This window comes from Oryzias latipes, chromosome 12 (assembly GCF_053564925.1).
Source record: "Oryzias latipes strain Hd-rR chromosome 12, Olatipes_Hd-rR_3.1".
Taxonomy (NCBI): Eukaryota; Metazoa; Chordata; class Actinopteri; order Beloniformes; family Adrianichthyidae; genus Oryzias; species Oryzias latipes.
Window position 1 is genome coordinate 12191601 of NC_136248.1, and position 16363 is coordinate 12207963.

At 41.1% G+C, this 16363-nt stretch overlaps 1 protein-coding gene across 9 annotated transcripts in view; it reads right to left on the reverse strand.

The window, feature by feature from the left end:
• cntfr (ciliary neurotrophic factor receptor) overlaps positions 1-16363 on the reverse strand; it is a 308146-nt gene that overhangs the window by 24262 nt on the left and 267521 nt on the right. For 4 of the 9 annotated variants that reach the window (XM_023961133.2, XM_078956132.1, XM_078956135.1 and 1 more), the window contains 2 exons: positions 8196-8267; positions 7996-8116 (listed from right to left, as the gene is read on the reverse strand). The exons of 2 other annotated variants lie outside the window; for them this stretch is intronic. In XM_023961133.2, the coding sequence (XP_023816901.1) occupies positions 7996-8116; positions 8196-8267 (193 nt within the window). The remainder of the gene's footprint in view (positions 1-7995; positions 8117-8195; positions 8268-16363) is intronic. 3 more of the 9 variants (XM_023961135.2, XM_078956133.1, XM_078956134.1) reach the window with 1 other exon arrangement.

A 16363-nucleotide genomic window follows, 5' to 3' on the forward strand; every position in this document is an offset into this window, starting at 1 on the left:
CCGTGCTTTAGACCACTGCATCCAATGCTTTGCATTGCACTTGTGTGGGTTGGATGCAGCTGCTCAGCCATGCAGACCCATTACATGAAGCTCTCTGCATACTGTCCTTGGGCTAATCTGAAGGTCACATGAAGTATGGAGCTCTATGGCAATTAATTGTGCAGAAAGTCAGCGACCTCTTTGCACTATTTGCTTCAGCATCCGTTGACCCCTCTTCATCAGTTTACGTGATCTACCACTTTGTGGCTGAGTTGCTGTTTCCAAACTCTTCCATATTGTCATGATAGAGCAAACAGTTGACTGTGGAATATTTAAGATCAAGGAAATTTCACAACTGGATTTGTTGCACAGGTGGCATCTTATGACAGATCCACGCTGGAATTCACTGAGCTCCTGAGAGCGGCCAAAGCTTTTACAAATGTTTTTAAAAACAGTCTGCATGCCTGAGTGTTTGATTTTATACACCTGTGGTCAGGCCACGTGATTAGGACACCTGATTCTGATCATTTGGATGGGTGAGGAAATGCAGTGTATAGTGTAGCTGCTGATGTCTTTTAGAGCTGAAATCGAACATTTATATTTTGATTCTGATGTTTTCATGGAGCATTAATTAAATTGAGATACCATTTAGTTTTTGACTTAAAAGGGAAAGTAAATTACACAAAAGCTTAACCCATAGTAGTCTTTAAACTCTCCGGTAAGTTTGCCAATCATATCGCCTGTTTAAAATGAGTAAAATGACACAGAACCCCTCATTAGCATAGTTATTTTAATTTTTGAAATTGAACGTGAACGTTTTAAAGAGGTTTATTGCATTTAGAATTTTTGGTTTAAAACAAATACAGTTTGAGGTTGCAATACCAATGGGAATAAATACCTAAAACTTTGTATATCGTTTAATGGAGCTTCAACTGTTTTTTTTAGACTTTATCCTTTTTTTTAAAACCTTTTTTAGCTTTGTTTTTGGATTTATAGGTTTTTATTTTGTCTTTATACATCTGATGTTTGTTGTTAAAAAAAAACTTTTTAAAGAATTTTTTTTTAAATGATTTTTGCTGTAAAACATTTACATTGAGATGAGTTTTTTGGACAGTTTTATGTTTATTGTAGAATTATTGATATACTAAAATAAATCTATACAAAACAAGGAAATGGAAGTTTCACTAGAAAGATCGATATCAAGTTTTGTCATAAAAACAGTCTTAAATATAAATTATTAGAGCAAAGTGTAAAATATTGAAAATAAATAAATAAATAAAATAATAAAAAGCCCAGAAAAGGCGCGGGGTTTGTAAAGGTAAATTAGTGTTGTTTTCTCCTTTGCAGGGTTTTTCCTTGTGGGTTATGTGAAAATATTTTGACATTGGGGGGGAATCCACTTTGATTTCCTCAGACGTGGCAAAAAAACAACAGCAAAAAACATATATTCCAAGGTGCAGAACTAATTTTTTAAAGGTGCGGATTTGCTACAGTGGGTTTTCAGTAAGTAGATGATGGAGTTCAGCGAGAATACCAACCCGGGTTCCCCACTGACATCCAATGACTTGTTTCAACTTATGAGTATTTTGGACCAAAGAACTACAGTTCATGCTTTGATCACATTGCATATTTAGCCTGCAAGCTTTTACCAGACCAAACTGTGATTTATTGCTTTTTTTTTAAACTGTCTTGGGCTACTTTGAATTCAGTTCATTAATCCTGAGCTATATAGTGACTTAATCTTCTTTGCTGTGTCTCTGTAAAGGAACAGTCTGACATTTTTGTCTGCAGATGCTCCTTGATGGTTCTCAGATAATGGAACAGGCTGCCAAATGCAGTCAGAGCAGTGCAAGAATGAAAGTACAATGAAATAATACATTGGTCTTCATAAAAAAAAAAAAAAGTTTAAATCTAATTGCATGTGTCTGCAGTATCATCCTTCTTTTGGCTGTGCTGTGGCAGAGAGCCTCAGCTAGTTGCAATAATTTACAACAACCTGTTTACAAGTGTACTGGAGTCATGATTAACACACTGTGTTATCACCAAGAGCATGATAGAAGTAGGTTTAAGGGTTGTCATCTGAACTTGGTTTTTAAAGTTAAAGACGTTTCACCTCTCTTCCAAAAGGCTTTGTCAATTCTGAAATGGCTGGTAAAAGAGCTGGTTTATATGTGCTCATGGGGGAGGAGTAAAACCTGAAACTGGATAGCATTGTCTACTTAGACTCCATGGTTTCGGGTTGTTAGGAGTCCTTTGTCCTCAGCTGGAGTTGAGGCGACAGTAGTTACCCTCCCCAACTGGTCATCTCTTTCAGCTGTTATTGACCTAGGTGAAACTGGTACGGTTTGTGTGGGTTTCAGAACACTGCTGTAGATGGATGGAAGAATAAACCTGTCACCACCATTCTTATTGAGAGAATGTTTATCTTTCTTGACAAAGATGGCTTATTTCACTCCTCGCTCAAACCATCCTTTCTCTCTGGCTAAAATTCGGACCTCACTATTCTCGAACGAGTGGTTTGTGGCCTTCAGCTGGATGTGTACTGGAGATTCAGGTTCACTAGAATTGGCTCTGGTAAATTGGTAAAGCCACTTGTGTAGAGGTTGTTTGGTTTCTCCTATGTACTGTTCATTACAGTTCTCTTTGCAGTAGATAGAGCACACAACGTTGTTCTGTTTATAGCTGGGAAGTTTGTCCTTAGGATGAACCAGTTTTTGTCTGAAAGTATTAACAGGTTTGAAATGAACTGGAATGTTATGTTGTCTGAAAATCCTTTTAAGTTTTTCAGACAGGCCTGAGATATGAGGAATGGAAATACTGTTCCCTTTAGGCTCATGTTCCTTCTTGTCTTGTTTTCTTGTATGTTGGGATTTGGTTTGGATATCCACAGGTTCGGAGGGCTTGACGGATATGTTATTCTTCTTTCGTCTTTCCGTCAGAGCTTGAGGGCACCTCTTGGGCGTCTTCAACTTTAAAAACCAAGTCCAGATGACAACCTTTAAACCTACTACTATGATGGAATCTACCTGGATGAATGAGAGTCTTCATAGACATACCAAAGAGCATGATTGCTGTACACAGAAACGTAGACACCCCAACTTCTCCCTCTTGAGACATTTACTGTCATTAATCCCTATTTTGTTATAGTGTGATCCAAGTCAGAGCACAGACTGTCCAGCCCAGGAGGAGATGTTTTATAATTAAAGGTTATTCCAGGTATTGAGAGATCTTATGTGCCAAACAACCAACTTCTTATAAGCCACATGCTGAAGGGGTGCTAACTAATTGTTTCCCACAGACTCTGTCCTTCTTGGCCAACATTTTTAATCAATTAAAAGGAAAAAATATGTTTTCTAATGTTCCTCTTTTAATGTCTGCAAAGGCATGTTGCACAGAAAGACTGTACAGTTTCAAGAAAAACCTGGTATGTTTTTTTTAAAGGGGCAACTTGGTTTTTGCCTGAGGCAGTGTCTGCCCGCTCAGCCCGCAAAGTTGATTTGTCTTAAAACCACAGGATCTCAAGAGTCGGAAAAGCATCAAACGGAAAAGCTAATAAAAACCAACATTTTTGTTTTCTCATTGTAAACAAAATTGGTAATCAAGCCTAATTTCAGACATTAGTGACTTTAAACATTTTCTGAGTGGAGACCATCCCTCCACTTGAAAAATATATTTTTTGTTCTAAAACAAATATAAAGGCCAGTCTGTGTGCATTTCTCGTATTTCAACAATGTTGTTGTGTTATAACTAACTTGACAATAGTCATGCTTTAGTCACATGCACCCACACGGGAGACTGGCCCATATGAGTGCAGCTGGTTTTTGGGTTGTCTGGGCCAGCACAGTAGATGGTCGTAGACAGGAGCAGCTTTATCTTAATGGGAGCTCAGGTGTGTCTTAAAGTTCCCTTGTGGCTCGTACGGCCACCTTAAGGAATGTCATGAAAATGAAGCTTACCATTGTTATAAGTGTGGGGTAAGCATATTGTGAAGTACTTGTATGGATAATGGAGGGGTTGAAAATTAAAGAAAAATCTGTTGGACATGCTATATTGTTTAAAGCTATGTTCAAGCCACAACCTCCAAATGAAAAGTCTATGTAAATGCGAGCATATACACGTTTTGGGCTTCCGTGTTAAAAACCCTCATTTTCACGCCAGTTTTTAAGTCTGTTGAAGGGCTCTACCAATAAAATGCATGGACAGTGAATATGCGTTGAAAATTAAATCATGTTGTACTTTGACCAATCAGGGACACGAATTTGGTAGTGACATCTGGGTGGTGTCTTTTTTAACTGATGGAAGTGCAAGTCTTTTGAAAATTGATCATGAAGGAGAAATTAATAATTGTACTTTTTCATATATCAGGATAGAGCTGTGAAAGGAAAAGCCTGGAGACATATTTGCAAGATTTTAACCGCTTTGACATTTTGTACTGAGTCTCTTCCAACTGTTGGTACATGTGGAGGTATAGATACTAATAATAATAATGGATTTGATTTTTCTGTACTCAATGAGTATCCATTATTCATTCACTCCTCATTCATATTTGGTGATGGTAAGGTACTGATGTAGCCGCCCTGGGCCAGACTGACAGGGGTGTGGCTGCCAATATGTGCCTACGGCCCTTTTAGGCCATCATTGGGACATTCTTTTGCATTCACACACCAGTGTAGCCACACTGGAGGCAGGGAGGATGAAGTGTCTTGCCCAAGGACACAACAACAGTTTACTGGGGGGAGTGGGGATCGAACCGCTGACCATTCGATAGTATCAGGTAGAGACAGTCTAGCTTGAATACCATTTGCTAAAAGCATGCCACACATGGCCAGTGTGAACATAGCATCAGTTTTCACTATGACCCGTTGCCCGCAGCATGCCCATATTGGTAAATGGTGTATATTTATATGGCGCTTTTCTTTTTTTTCTTTTTTTTTCAACTTGTCCTGTCCAACAGCTGGGCAGACAGATGAGAGCTGAGGGCCTCTTGTGTTGGACATATTTTACTTTAACAAGAGGCGCTTTTCTACCTACAAGGACAAAGCGCTTTACAGTCACAGACCCATTCACCCAGTCACAAACATTCACACACTGGTGGCCGCTCCCTTGCCAAACACAGGCATATTAAAAATGTGCAAGAAAATGTTACTATACTGTACAGACCCACTAAGTGGTCTAGGTAATACGATTTTGTGACGGCCACCTGCATGTTTGCCCATTTGTCGAGCAGTTGTGACCAAAGCATTACTTCTTTTGATGTTAATACATCTTCTCAGTATTACATTATATTTATCTTTTATGTTTTAACCCTAATAAATATTCAAATCAACTGTATTTTAGATCTTTAAATACATGTCTCCCTGGTTTGATTTTAATGTCTTCTTTTCCTTCTTCTGTTGAACCACACACAGATAACTTTCTTAACAGTTTTCTATATCATCAATTACAAATGAAGGCTGAAACTGTTGGAAGCTTTCAGAAAGAGCATGCTAAACATTTTTGTCGACAAGTTGAACTTAAGAGGAAGATTATATCTTTTTTTGAGCTCCATCACCTAGATGTCAAACCTTCTTCCCAGCCAGCAAGGCCAAGTGGGCCCCTTTTGTTTGAAAAGTGGTCAGAAATGTGGGCCCTGAATGGGTTTGTGCGCAGTTTCTGTGATGACCACCTGTGTTTGCCCTAGAGGTAAGATCGGGCCTAAAAATCCAGCCCGATCCGACATAGGCCCACGGGCATTAAAGCCGAACCAGGCCAGAACCCGACCAATTAACTTGATTTGCAGGCCCGAGCCTGAAGCAAATCCGAAATTTCAATTTATCCCATAGCATTTTTTGGCAGAAAAAAAACGCAAGATTTAAGGTTAAAATAATCTACATATTTTTATGATCATGATAAATGCATTTGCACAATGAAATAACGCTGGAACACAGAATAAGAGGCCAGACAAAGAAAGTGAAAGAGAGAACTTGATGCGCACTCGCTTAATTACACGGAGAAATACTGCAGCTGCGGCGTTGCGTGTTTGCCTTTTCAGTTCCCCTGTCTTAAGTTTATCCTTGACTTCTTGCTGCTCCATATCGGGGATTTATTACATTCACAACACGTGCGCAGAGCTGCGGGTGGCCGGCACCCCCCTCTTTCTGCCAGTGTATGTCAATCAACGGTGGGCTGGTGACTGGTAGGATAGAGGGGGCGGAGTCTACCTGTGTGTGTGTGTGTGTGTGTGTGCGTGTGGGTGTGTGTGTGTGCACGTTCGGTGAACGTTCTCCCTCGGAGTAAGAAGAAGCTGGCTCTGCCTTTCGGTTCGTGCGGTGACCGTTCTGACATACAGGATTAATAAAGAGCTGTTTGACAATCGCCCGCCTAAGGTTCTTCTTTGCAGCCATTACAATATATTTATTAAAAATTTCAGCGAGAGAGAAGCCCGGCCCGACCCGAATGTAGTAAATTGTCATTTGGTGCCCAAATTACAATTTTCTTAGCAAAAATTGCAGAAATTCTTTTCATGGATGAATAATGTTGGAGTAAGTTGGAGCTTGAACTGGAGCTCATTTGATACATGGCACTGGCACAAACCTAAGAATCCTATACAAACCTTTCATGGATCACCATCCCAAAGTTCTCTCACATTTCACATGTTTTCTGACTGGGGAAAATTCGAGGTAGGTATGAAATGGAAATCAAATGGGATCCAGACACCTACAATAAATCTGCAAGCATTTTGAAAAAATTGAATTTTCTCTGTGTTTTTAAAATGTTGAAGTGACACAACAAGACTTTAGAGTTTGTGCAAAGACCTTTAGAGCCCCTTGTGAATTGTCTTAAGTCATTTTGGAAAACCATTCTGTGACCACTGTTTGCAATTTGTCACTAGCTGTCACAGCCCAGTGAGAAACTTACAAGAAAGTGGGTTGTTTTAATGCTCCACTTCCTTAAAGTCCCAGAGAGACTGTAAACATTTAACCTAAATCTGCAAGTAAACAGCTGCCGGAAATCACTGCAGCTTTCATTCTGTCCTGCAGTTGGAGCTGGAGGGAAGTGTGGTCAGTACAGTAGCACATCAGAGGACTGTACTTTCACAGCGGAACTCATACTTTACACCTCAGTCTTTTAAAAGTTGACCACGCTCTGAAGAAGGCTGAGATCTTTAGAGTTTGCAGAAAAACTTTTCACCTGAGATTTATGTTACCAGAATAAGATGTAAAGCTGACAGAAATTATATTTCTTCAGCAAGGGGCTTCTTCCCTTTGAACATGGCTATATCAGTGATTTAATTCATTATTTAGTTAGTTCGTAAAGGGGTTGACCTGTGCGGGCGCTGTGAGTTTTTTGGTTGTCTGAGCCTTTGGAGGTTAGTAGACAGTCATAAAAATGTAACATACGATTGTCATGCGTGTGGTGAGTGTATTGTGAAGTATTTGTAAGTATTATGTAAGTTACACATACTCATTATGGGGATGGTGTTGTACGGTGTCCTAATGCCACACTCTAATCAGTAGTGAGATGTGCGTAATGGTTCCTTACTGACCGCACAGAAATGTTGTACGCACGGAGGTGCAGGTGATATGTAAGTGCCCATAGGACATCCATACACTAATTACCTAATTTCCAAATTTCTAACAGCCTGGCTGCATGCATGGAGCATGCACCTACTGCTTGACCAGCACAAACAGGCCCCTTGCGCAGTGTGCAAGTTTTGGGAAGGTTGAAAGAATGAAAAATCTGTACGACGTGCCTGCATTCAACATATCTGCTCATACCCTTCCGTGGTGTTTAAGTGTTCCTTTTGCCCACAGTATGGCCATAGAAAAAATATATGAATTAATATTTTCGCTCTATAATGATTTTGGCACATTTGTACCCCACACACAAAGGTTTTCCCATTTTCTGCCCATCTCTACCCTTAAGGGCAGTTGTGACAAAGGCTTAATTCATTTCCAGTTTTTGACATACTGTTGCAATAATGTAGATTTTAATTTGATGAGTTTACAGCAAAACAGCAGGATTAAATTTACTTACCAGTTGGAGTGTCGACCTCAGTCGTGGGGGTGATTGGCAGAGGATCGTCAATCCAGGGTGTAGCGTGGAAAGGAACACTCCAGTCACTCCATGTCCCAATCTCTGTGTCCTTAGCAGCGACCTTTTAACCCAACAGGTTAAATTGACTTATTTGGAAATAATCATTAAACATAGAAGATGAAAAATACTTAAAACCCTACCTGGATGACATACTCCTTCCCAGCTAATGCATCTGTAATAATGTGAGAAGTGCTGTCTGAAAGCTCCACCTGCTACCAGGGAAAAACGACAGAAAACAGAACAAGCCATTCATCTTCAATGAATGTAATTTGTACCTATGTACATTTTTTTATTTATGGGAAAAAGAAAAACACCTTTTGGTAGCCATAGGAGTATTTTTAAGATGTTTCTTTGACTTTGGAGAAAAGAAATGTTCTACAACCACAAACTATAAAAAGTACACACCCACATGCACACACGCGCACACACACACACACGCACACACACACAACACATATGTATATATATGCAGACCAAAAGTTTGGACACACCTTATAATTCAAATGAATGGGAAGGTGTGTCCAAACTTTTAGTCTGTACTGTATGTATATATAAAAAATACTGTTTGACCCTTCTTGTGCTTAGAATGCAGTAGTAGTGCCCTTTTCTTCAACATAATTAAAATTTCAATTTTCTGGATTGAGTTTGCTCCGCCATCGTGTTTTCCAATCATTTAATTGTACTAAAAAATGTAAAAATTCCACTTGCAAATTAAGTCATCAGCTTGTGTCACATTTCGCAGTGATAGGGGCGATTCCCTTCTGATCCAACCCAAGAAATTACATGTTTCTATGAAGTAATTAAGGAAGTAAGTAAGTTAAAAAAAGTTTATTTTGAAAGCAACTTTCTTAGATAACAATAACAAAGTGCTTCACAATAGTAAAATAAAATCATCATCCACATATCACAGACATGCAAAGTAAAAGACGGTAAGATAAAAAAAAATTAAAATACAATAAGAATCTCATAAATAATAAATAAAAGTTCTTCTGAGTAAAAATGTCTTGACCTGACTCTTAAAAGGACTATATAATGCTTTTCTTAAGGTGAGTAAGTAAATATTATTTCTATAGCACCTTTCACAGACAGAAGTCACAAGGTGACTCACTGCTTAAAAAAAATGTATAAATATATGAACAAAAAAGACAAAAAGCATATACCACGTAAAACAATTACCCCAAGCCCAATAAAAATGGCTTTAGTTAAAATGCTTTGCAAAAATAAAAAGTTTTCAGTTGACTTTAAAAGGATTTATAGTGGCCAGGGAACGGAATGACAACAGGAGCTCATTCCAGAGTTTAGAAGCAACAGCCTGGAAGGATCTGTCTCTTCTGGTCCCTAAATGTGTGTGAGGGACCATCAACAAGTTGATCCACAGACCTTAGTGCATGAGATGGTCTATACAGGGCGATCAAATCACAAACATGTAGAGGAGCTTGACAATGGAGGGCCCTAAAAGTCAACACTAAGACTTTTTATTGAAAGCTGTAAGCAACCGGGAGCCAATGAAGAGCATTGAGGATAGGGAGATGTGATCTCTTCTCTTAGTGTCAGAGTAGTCTAGCCGTGTAGACACAAAGGCATGAATGAGAAGTTCAAGATCTTCATACAGTATGAAACCATCCTTAGCTTAGAAATGTTTCTCAACGGGATGAAACAGTTCTTGATCAGCTGCTTGGAGTGCTGCTCCAGTGACAAATCTTTGTCAAAAATGACCCCCAAGTTTCTAAGGCTGGGTTTGACAGCCTGGCCAAGAGAACCCAAGTGCTGCTTAATCCCTGGTATAGGATCATCAGGGGCAATAACTAGCGTTTCTGTTTTCTCTGAGTTTAGCTGCAGAGAGTTTTCGCAGAGCCATTGTTTTATCTGCATCAGGCAGTTCATCAGAGAGCCCAGCTTGTGTGTCTCAGAGGGCTTCAAAGAGCAGTATAACTGGATATCATCAGCAAAGAAGTGGTAGGAGACATCACTGAACTCCTGAATGATCTTTCCAAGGGGGATCATGTACAATAGAAATAGAACAGAGCCCAGAAAAGAACCCTGAGGAACCCCACACAGTAAGTCTGCTGAATGAGACATTATGTGTTTGGCCATGACACTGAAATTCCGACCAGATAAGTAAGAGGAAAACCAGTGGAGAACTGACTCTAACAAACCAATCAGGTCCTTCAATCTTTCCAATAAGATCTAATGGTCAACCGTGGCAAAGGCTGATGAAAGATTGAGTAAAACTAGGACAGTGTATTTGTTAGAATCAGAAGACATAAAAATTTCATAGATGCTCCTTTTATCCAAGAACTCTGATAATTGTTCAGAGACCAACTTCTCCATAACTTTTGAAAGAAAAAGAAGCTTTGAGATGGGTCTATAATTCTGGAAGACGGATGGGTCCAAATTAGACTTTTTCAGCAAAGACTCCACTATGGCATGTTTAATTGAGTATGGAAACACACCACTGGAAAGCGAAAGGTAAATCATTTCAGTTAGTAAGGCTTTCAGAGTAAACCATATCTCATAAAAAAACGATTCCAATCATTTGATTGTACTAAAAAATGTAAAAATTCCACTTGCAAATGAAGTCATCAGCTTGTGTCACATTGTGTCACATTGGACGATTCGATCTCTGAGGCCACAGCTTTTGATCCCTTTGGGTACCGCCCATTTCATGATGTCAACATGGAGCCGGCCTTGGCAGCGTATCTGTTTCACCCAAGAAAACAAACAACATCCTAACTTTTGCAAAGATGATTGTGCATGTTGTCCATATAAAAGAAAAGTGTTTTTGTCAATCCCTGCTAGCTCTGCAGAGAAAGTGGGTGTTTGTGTTAGCCTGGGACAGATACTTCCTGGAAGGGGCTGTTTCTCACTTTCAGTCGTATGAATTTGAGAATTCACTGTTTCGTGGATTGGGATTGGCAAGTGCTCAGAGAGCAGGTTTTTGAAGGAATACTCAGAGATGCGTGAATGGATCATAATATTAAAAGTAACTTGAGGTTTAAGTTGATTTATTCTGGAACAATATTTCTGTGTGTATTTGTTCATATTTATGTTTTAAAAAGCTATGTTTTAAAAGTTTTGTGAAAAAAAAGTTTTTACTGTTTGGCCCTCAAGCTAAAGGTGTTTTTTTTATTTTGGCCTCCTGTGCGATTGAGTTTGACACCCCTGGTTTAGACTGTCCTTCCAAAGATAGAGATTTGTTAAACAACACCCCAAGGTTTCTGACACTTGAGCTCAGAGAACCAAGGTACTGTTTGTCGGAAGGGATTTTGTTTTCTGGGGCTGTGTCTGTCTTCTGAGGATTTAAGTGCAGATGGTTATTAAATAACCATGACTTAAGGATTGTTAACCAATCCAATAAATTGGTCAAAATAATATTAAGATGTAAATTTTAAGTTGTAAGATATTCCATTTTGGGAAAGAACAATAAAGATGAATGTCGTCTGCATGCAAATAATAGGAAATGTGGCTACATTTAGTAATAAGTAAAAAGGGCCTAAAGCTTTCAACACTTTATGCTGGGAATCAACTCACTGGGATCCTGGTGAGCTGGGATAATTAAGATACTGATCACTGTCCATACAGTTTCTGCAGTTCCAGTTTTCCCACTGTTAACAAACGGACTGAAACTTTGGCTACGTTCACACTGCAGGGCTCAATGCTCAATTCTGATTTTTTTTTAAAAATCTGATTTTTTTGCAAGGCTGTTCACATTTTCAATTAAATGCGAACTTTTGTGATCTCCTGTGTGACCGTGAAATGACCCAGAAGTGACCCACATGCGCAGAAGAGTACTCAACGTCACTCAATGTTTGTGGAAGTAGCTAACATTAACAATGGACGTCAACAACAGTGTTGTCAACAGCGGAGCTCTTTTTGCATTATTACATTTATTTTCACAAAGGAGCCAGCACAATTACAATCTTCTCATTTTAATAAGGCATTGGAGCCGGGATCGTCTGTACCCACTGTTGTGGAATGGGGATGTGAATGTGCTGGGGCCGCGCATGTGTGTGTGTGTGTGTGTGTGTGTAAGAGAGAGGAGAGAGCGCGTGGAGTGCAGCAGGGAATGAGAGGGTCAGTGGGAGGAAGGAGGAAGGAGAACGATAATAAAAGAAGGCTCCCCCCAACAGAACTGCTATTGACTCTTTGTTAACCCGCTCTGGAGAATCTGAGAGTCAGAACGGGGAAGTGAACCCCGAAGGAGGATCCGCCTTTGGTCCCCCGCGCTTCTGACCACGGTCGGAAAGGTAATTAAAAAAAAGGAATTGCGCGAAAGGTTTAACACCACGCACGGTCATTATGCTAGAATTTTTTTTCAAAAACTGCCCGGTTGCGATAAGAGCCCTTGAGTTTGGCCTGAATAGAGCTGTCACCCCAAGTATTAATCCAATCGGTGACCTTGCTGTCCTTCCACTGACTGGTCTCAGCAGCATCATCCGCCATGGTTGATGTTTATGTTCTTGGTCCCGCCAAATTCAACCCAGAATTATGACGTTTGTAGCGTATCAATGACGAACGGGTCGGATACATGTGGCCTGGCCGGTCAGACGGAGGTCGCATTTCAAAAGATCGGATACGTATCGGATTCAGGACCACATACCCAAGTGGCCTGGGTCGCATTTAAAAAGATCGGATCTGTGTCGTTCAAACTGTCATGAAAAGATCAGATAGAGATCGCATAGGAGCAAAAAAATTGGAATTGGGTTGTTTCAGCCTGCAGTGTGAACATAGCCTTTGATGCAACAGCTCTCCCTTCTAAAAAATTCCTCCAGAGAAGCAAGGAAACTTTAATGGCATAATTGATGATTAGACCAGAGACCCCTGGCATGAATGCCACATCAGTTACTGACAATGTATAAATGCATACTGAGTGAAACAGTGAACGAAAAAGCTTGAGTTACAGGGCAGTGCACAGGAGACTGATTTGCTGCTTTCCTGTAATTTATCGTTAGTGCTGTGTTTACTTGCTTTTGGCTTGTGCCTTAAGTGAGCGACCTTGGGAGCATTTCGGTAAGACAACTCAGGCAGGCTTTACTTAGGCCACTCCCCTAGGGCGGGTCAGTTAATCAACTCACTTGTGCAGCATCCTATTTAAGTCCAGGTGTGTAAGTTGTTCATCCTTCTTTACTGCAGCACTGCATTCTTTGCCGGTTCGCCGTGCTCGCTTTTCTTCTTCTCCTTCCGCGTCATGATGTTCTCCCCACGTTCTTTCGTGTGTGGGTCCCCCTTCTCACGGGGGCCGTCCGTCTCCCCGCGTCTGCCCCTCTTTTCGGCTAACAGCTGTCCCGGCTCCCGGCGCATCTTCGGAGCCGCGGTCCTCGCGTATTCCAGCGCGTGTCTGAGGAGAAGCGTCCTGGAACATTTCGGTTGTCAGTGGCGATCGATCGGGAGATGTATCGGTCTTATCGAGTGTCGTGATCGCGGGATGGTTGGTGAGCGGCGTTGCTACTATCTCTCACGCTTCTGTGCAGTGTTTTCTACCGGGTTCTCTTCCTGCCCGGCGGTCATGGGTGACGTCACCCCCCTAAGGACCCTGGGACTTGTAGTTCTTGTTAAAGGCACGGTGCGTTTCTTCGGAACCTGGTCCGGTTTCTGCTTTGTGGGCCGTCATTCAGTGCTGACTTTGTCGTGGTGGCTTTGTTTTGCTTCTTTTCTGTTGAAGCTGTGTGCATTTGCTGGTTTCACCTGCATTTGGATTGGTCAGTGTATGGTCTCCTCTCTTCTGTGTAAGCGTAGGAAATGTGAGGAGCGTTCCCCTGGCCTTCAGGGAAATAAATTCCTTCCCGTTGTGTATGTGTCTGTTGTACGTGGCCCTGTTTTTCTCTGACTCACTGATGTTTTGTTGTTTCTCTGGTTTTGGGGATTTGGGTTGATTTGTGGGGGGGTTTGTGATGGGCTCTTCCCTGAGCCCTATTTTTTCCGTTTTGATTCGGTCCTAAGGTGGCCACTTGGGCATTTTCAGGTGTGACGTGGTTGTGTCGTCTGTCTTCCTCGGTTCCTCCATTTTATTTATTCATGTATTGTTATTTGTTTTTTGCATCAGCGGCTTTTCCCTTGTGATCCTTCTGGTTTTTGTTTTGCGCTCAGCTGGCTTTGCCATCCCTGTAATCTTATCCACCGGACGCTGTACATGGCTGGGGGAGGCTGATTCTGCTGATGCTCCTGCTGTTCTGCCTCTCCATTCCTCCCGGCGGCGTCTTCTGGCTTAAATGGGGTTTGACGTGTTATGTGTCGGTGTTCCTTCGGCTGTCGTCTCTGTCATGTTTAACTTCAATTGTCAGAAACCCTGTGCTGGATTTAGTGTAATTCTATTGGGCCCCCTTTGTTTTGCAGTTTTCTCTTTTTCAATGTTTCTCTGTTCTGTTTTCCTCGTCGCCTGGCTTTTGCAACTCTGTGGTCGCAACTCGTTTTGGATCTCGGTTTCCGATTTATTTCGTTTTCTGAATATGTGTAATGTGTAAATCTGTGTAATTCTTTATTGTTTTGACTACGATAATCGAACTTAATCAAATCAAATTTAAGGAAGGCATTTGGTTCTCTGCCTGTCTGGGTTTATTTTTACACGGATCTCTGGTTTATGATGCATACTTCTCTGCCTCCGTGTAGTCTCTCGCGTTTGTGCGGCACGTAATCTTTCCCATCTTTGGAGGTACGATATGAATCGGTCGCTGTTGGGCCACCTGTGTTTTGCTGTGTGCATCCTCCCCCACTGCCGTCTGTTCATCTTGTTTCTCGTTCTGGGTTGTTCCTTCCCGGGCCCCCGTGTTCCCTTGTTCTGGATTTTCTGTTTTGCTTTTCTGGTCTCTAATTGTCTGCGCTTAGCGTGGTTTTATTATTGCGATGTTGTTTCAGGTCATCAGTCTCCCTCCACTTGTTTTGTGGCTCCACCTCTCCCCGGTCAGCAATCCAGTTTCTGGAGGATGATGTCAAACCCTTGACAAAGTCGGATGGTTTCCAAGTTCCAAAGTCTCTGCTCGTCCTGCTGCTTCCCTGCAGATTGTTGCCCCTTCACCTGATCTGGATATGCAACAACTACTGCATTCCACGCACCTACTCTGCCCTGAAGTGGTAGGGTGGTAAACCTCTTCCGAATTTCAATGACTTATCTTACTTGAATCAACTGATATGTTAGTATCAGAATGGCATACAAAATTTCAGATTAGATTTTATGAAAATTATTTGCCAGGTGGAAGCCTCAAAATTAGGATGTTCTTAAGCTGTGTTACGATATGTGTGTAGTCCGAAATTCGAGGTTACTTGGGCTCGTATCTTATGAGCCGGATGGAAGCATTAAAAAATTATAGCGTTAGCTCATTCATAGTTCTCAAATGGAAGCTTTTAATTATGGATATCACTTATGCTTTATTATATTATTCCAGTGGAAGCTTCAAACTTGTATGTTAAGTTGTGCCGTCTACTTGCCGCTACTCGGAATGGAGTGGCCCGACGGTCTATGGTGCCGGGTCACATAACAGATCCACCAGATAGTGTGTTCCCTTCTTGGCGTCGTGCTGGAACGGGAGCGGCCCAATGGTCAATGGTGCCGGGTCACACATAGCAGACTCAATAAATAGTATGTTCCCTTCTTGGCATTCTGCTCGAACGGGAGCGGCCCAATGGTCGATGGTACCGGGTCACACATAGCAGACTCAATAAATAGTATGTTCCCTTCGTGGCGCTGTACTCGAACGGGAGCGGCCCAACGGTCAAAGGTGCCGGGTCACACATAGCAGTCATACTTGTAAGTCTGAATATGGAATGCCTCTGAAACACACTTCATCTGATTACATACTGATATACATTTAATTTCTTTCCAACCTTGATTAAATTGGTGTTGGGGGTAGTTATTACCCAAAAGTTTATGGAAATTTCTCTCTCTTGGAATTGCACGGAGTTTTATGCCAAACCAAAGGAAAGTGAAATGCAAAGTTAAAGGAAAGTGAAATGCAAAGTTAAAGGAAAGTGAAATGCAAAGTTAAAGGAAAGTGAAATGCAAAGTTAAAGGAAAGTGAAATGCAAAGTTAAAGGAAAGTGAAATGCTTACTTGGAGGAATATGAAATGCTTACTTGGAGGAATGCGAAATGCTTACTTGGAGGAATGCGAAATGCTTACTCAGAGGAAAGTGAATGCTAACTAAGGAAAGTGAATGTCAAAGAATGTGAAAGCAACAAGTATGTGGAAGCAAACTAAAGATGTGAAAATAAATATTATTACTACTGCATGAGTTGTCTGACTGAAATGGCAAAAGAGAAACAAGGAAAATGGAGGCTGCTACATGGCTGTTTGGCCTCCTGAAGTCAGATGACA